The sequence below is a fragment of the Alligator sinensis genome, unplaced genomic scaffold (assembly GCF_000455745.1).
Source record: "Alligator sinensis unplaced genomic scaffold, ASM45574v1 scaffold235_1, whole genome shotgun sequence".
Taxonomy (NCBI): Eukaryota; Metazoa; Chordata; order Crocodylia; family Alligatoridae; genus Alligator; species Alligator sinensis.
The window spans coordinates 2,485,721-2,488,368 of record NW_005842042.1 but is presented as its reverse complement, the minus strand read 5'-3'; the positions used below and the strand labels follow the sequence as shown (position 1 = coordinate 2,488,368).

General features: G+C 53.7%; 1 protein-coding gene across 1 annotated transcript in view; it reads left to right on the top strand.

Moving 5' to 3' along the window:
* The window catches only part of ENTPD2 (ectonucleoside triphosphate diphosphohydrolase 2), a 31,457-nt gene that overhangs the window by 23,583 nt on the left and 5,226 nt on the right, over nucleotides 1-2,648 (top strand). Inside the window, exons 5-6 of the mRNA XM_006022725.1 lie at nucleotides 867-1,026; nucleotides 2,007-2,234. Of these exons, the coding sequence (XP_006022787.1) occupies nucleotides 867-1,026; nucleotides 2,007-2,234 (388 nt within the window). The remainder of the gene's footprint in view (nucleotides 1-866; nucleotides 1,027-2,006; nucleotides 2,235-2,648) is intronic.

Sequence of the window (2,648 nt, the reverse complement as noted above, 5' to 3'; positions counted from 1 at the left end):
CCCCCCCCCCCCCACCCCACCCCCCCCCGGCTGTGCAGTACCTGCACCTGCTTCTGCCTCAGTCCCTCCCTCACTGCTGGGGCCTCAAGCTGCACCCCCACCACGCCCCTTCCCTCCCCCAACTACTTCACCCACAACAGGCTTACCAGGCAGAGGCTGCTCTCCATGCTGCCTGGCTGCATATCGGCAATTGGATCAGTATAGTCCGATACAGCTTGTTAAAAATCGGCCATCGATATCGGCCCAAAAAATCTCTATCGGTGCACCCCTGTTTTCAACCTGTAGTCCACAGACCCCTGGAGGTCCACAGACTGTCTAAGGGGTCCACAAAAGATTACTACGATCAATCAAAAGTACTTGAATTCACTTATTATTCAAAGGAGTCTGCACATCCATTAAAAAATGTTTAGGGGTCTGCAAATGAAAAAAGTTGCAAACCACTGCTGCAGGGGGAAGCTAGTTGGAGTAGCAAGGGTTCCTCATTTCATGGGGTCCCCAAACCTGCTTTGCTTGTGGATCACTTGGCCCTGGAATCATCCAGAATTAAATAACTTATGTCAGATCTTATCTAGGCATCCACAGGATCCCAGAAACATGTCTTATGCTTTGTTTGCTAGGAAGGAAAGAAAGGGCACATACTTGGCCCTTCATATGTCTCAGTTGTGCCACGTATTGGGAATAAACATTGCTCTTCCCAGTGCTGTCCCCAGTTGCACCCCTGAGGCCATAGGTTGCCAAGCTGTGTCCCTGTGCTCCACATGTCCTGGTTCTGCTTGTGTTGGGCAGGCTCTGCCCTTGGTCCTGTAGATGCAGTGGAGGTTTTGCTTGGTTTCTCACATTGATGCCTTGCTTCATGTGTCTCATAGCATCACCAACTCTCAGGAGTCTCATGATGTCCTCAGCAGCGTCACTTCCCTGCTGAAGTCGTACCCCTTCGACTTTCGGGGGGCGAAAATTCTGTCGGGCGAAGATGAGGGCGTGTTTGGCTGGGTCACAGCCAACTACCTCTTGGAGAATTTCATCAAAGTACGTGCAGCTGGGCTGGCTTCTGAGGGCTCTCCCTGTCCCTAGGCAGACATGGGCTCACACATTCATCCACTCATGGGCTTATCTCTCTGGTGGGGGTGCCTGAAAGAGCAGGTGTGAGGGGATAAGCCAGCAGCTAATCTTGAGGGCTCTCACTACCTGGAATCTAAGGCTTCCTCTTTAAAAACCAGTGGTTTCCAGGACACTCTTGTCAGGGGGCTGGTTCCTGAGAGAGGGAATGAGACACAGAGGCTCTGTGTAGCTGTGTGTGGAGGATACGCCTGGGGTGTGGAAAATGTGCTTAGCTCAAAAGAAGCCTGGCGGAGGATTCAGGTTTGAGCTGGGCTGACAGGCTGCTTCTCAGCAACTGCTGTCCCCATGACTTTGCACAGTACTGCTGCCCTCTGCATCAGGTGGCCGGAGCGTCCAGCAGTGGCTGATTGAAGCTGCCTATGCAAAGGGCTCCCTGGACAACAAAATAATGAAATCCAGGACCAGGTTCAGGCCCTGAAGCTGCCCTGTCTGCCCTAGAGGTGTAGGTCGGGAGCAGAGGGAGGTGCCCAGTGCCTGTCATGGGCAGTGCTCAGCCTGGGAGAGTCAGCTTTGGGGTGGGGAGCGGGACACTAGGAACCCTTGGGACCAGACTCCAAAATGTGCTTGAGTCACTAGGTCAGGATGTGTCCTGTGCTGGAACCCCCAGTCCCAGGGTATTCAGGGATAGCTGAGGGTGTTAGCACTACTCTGCCTTGGGCCCCAACAGTGTGATCCTGGAAGCACAGCAGGCATTGGGAGTGTTACTGCCCCTTGCAGAGGGTGTTTGTCTTTGCTGTGGCCTAGCACCACTGTGCTGCTGCCTGTGGGGGCAGCTGAGAACATCCCAGGCATGGAGCAGGTGGATGTTCTGCCTGCTATGAGCAAACGCCAGTCAGCAGCACTCTGTGAACCATCTCTATGCCATTGCTTTGTTCCCTTTCACCCAGTATGGCTGGATTGGGCAGTGGATCCATCCCAAGAAGGGTACCTTAGGGGCCATGGACTTGGGAGGAGCTTCCACACAGATCACCTTCGAAACCATGGAACAGATTGAAAACCCCCAGAACGAGGTGACGCTGCGGCTTTATGGGCAGACATACAAGGTCTACACCCACAGCTTCCTGTGCTACGGCAGGGACCAGGTTCTCAAGAGGCTGCTCTCAAAGGTCCTAAAGGTATGGAGGAGCTCCGAGTAGGACCCTGTGGGGCACTCCATCATGGCTTCAAGGGTTGAGTTTCCACTCCTCCTCATCCCCTGGCCACCAGCCTTTTGGATCACATTGTTTCCAGCCTGGCTGCTATCTCCCAGGTTCCAAGTTGAGGGCTCTTTCTGTTCCTGTGCACTGTGGGGCTTGAAAAGAAGGGAGGGAACAGCCCCATCTCTGGGGCACACCATGGAGAAGGGGTAGTTTCACCAGTATGGTTGCCTATGCAGTGCAGAGGGGACCTAGGGCACCAAGCCAACCCCAGCCAAACTATGCTGAATTTTTATATGGAGCAGAGAGACCTTGGTCTGTAAGGGTCTCTTCTCTGAGTCCTACCAGGAAGCTGCATGTATTTCCATTGCTTCCCTGGGGAGGACAGAACTT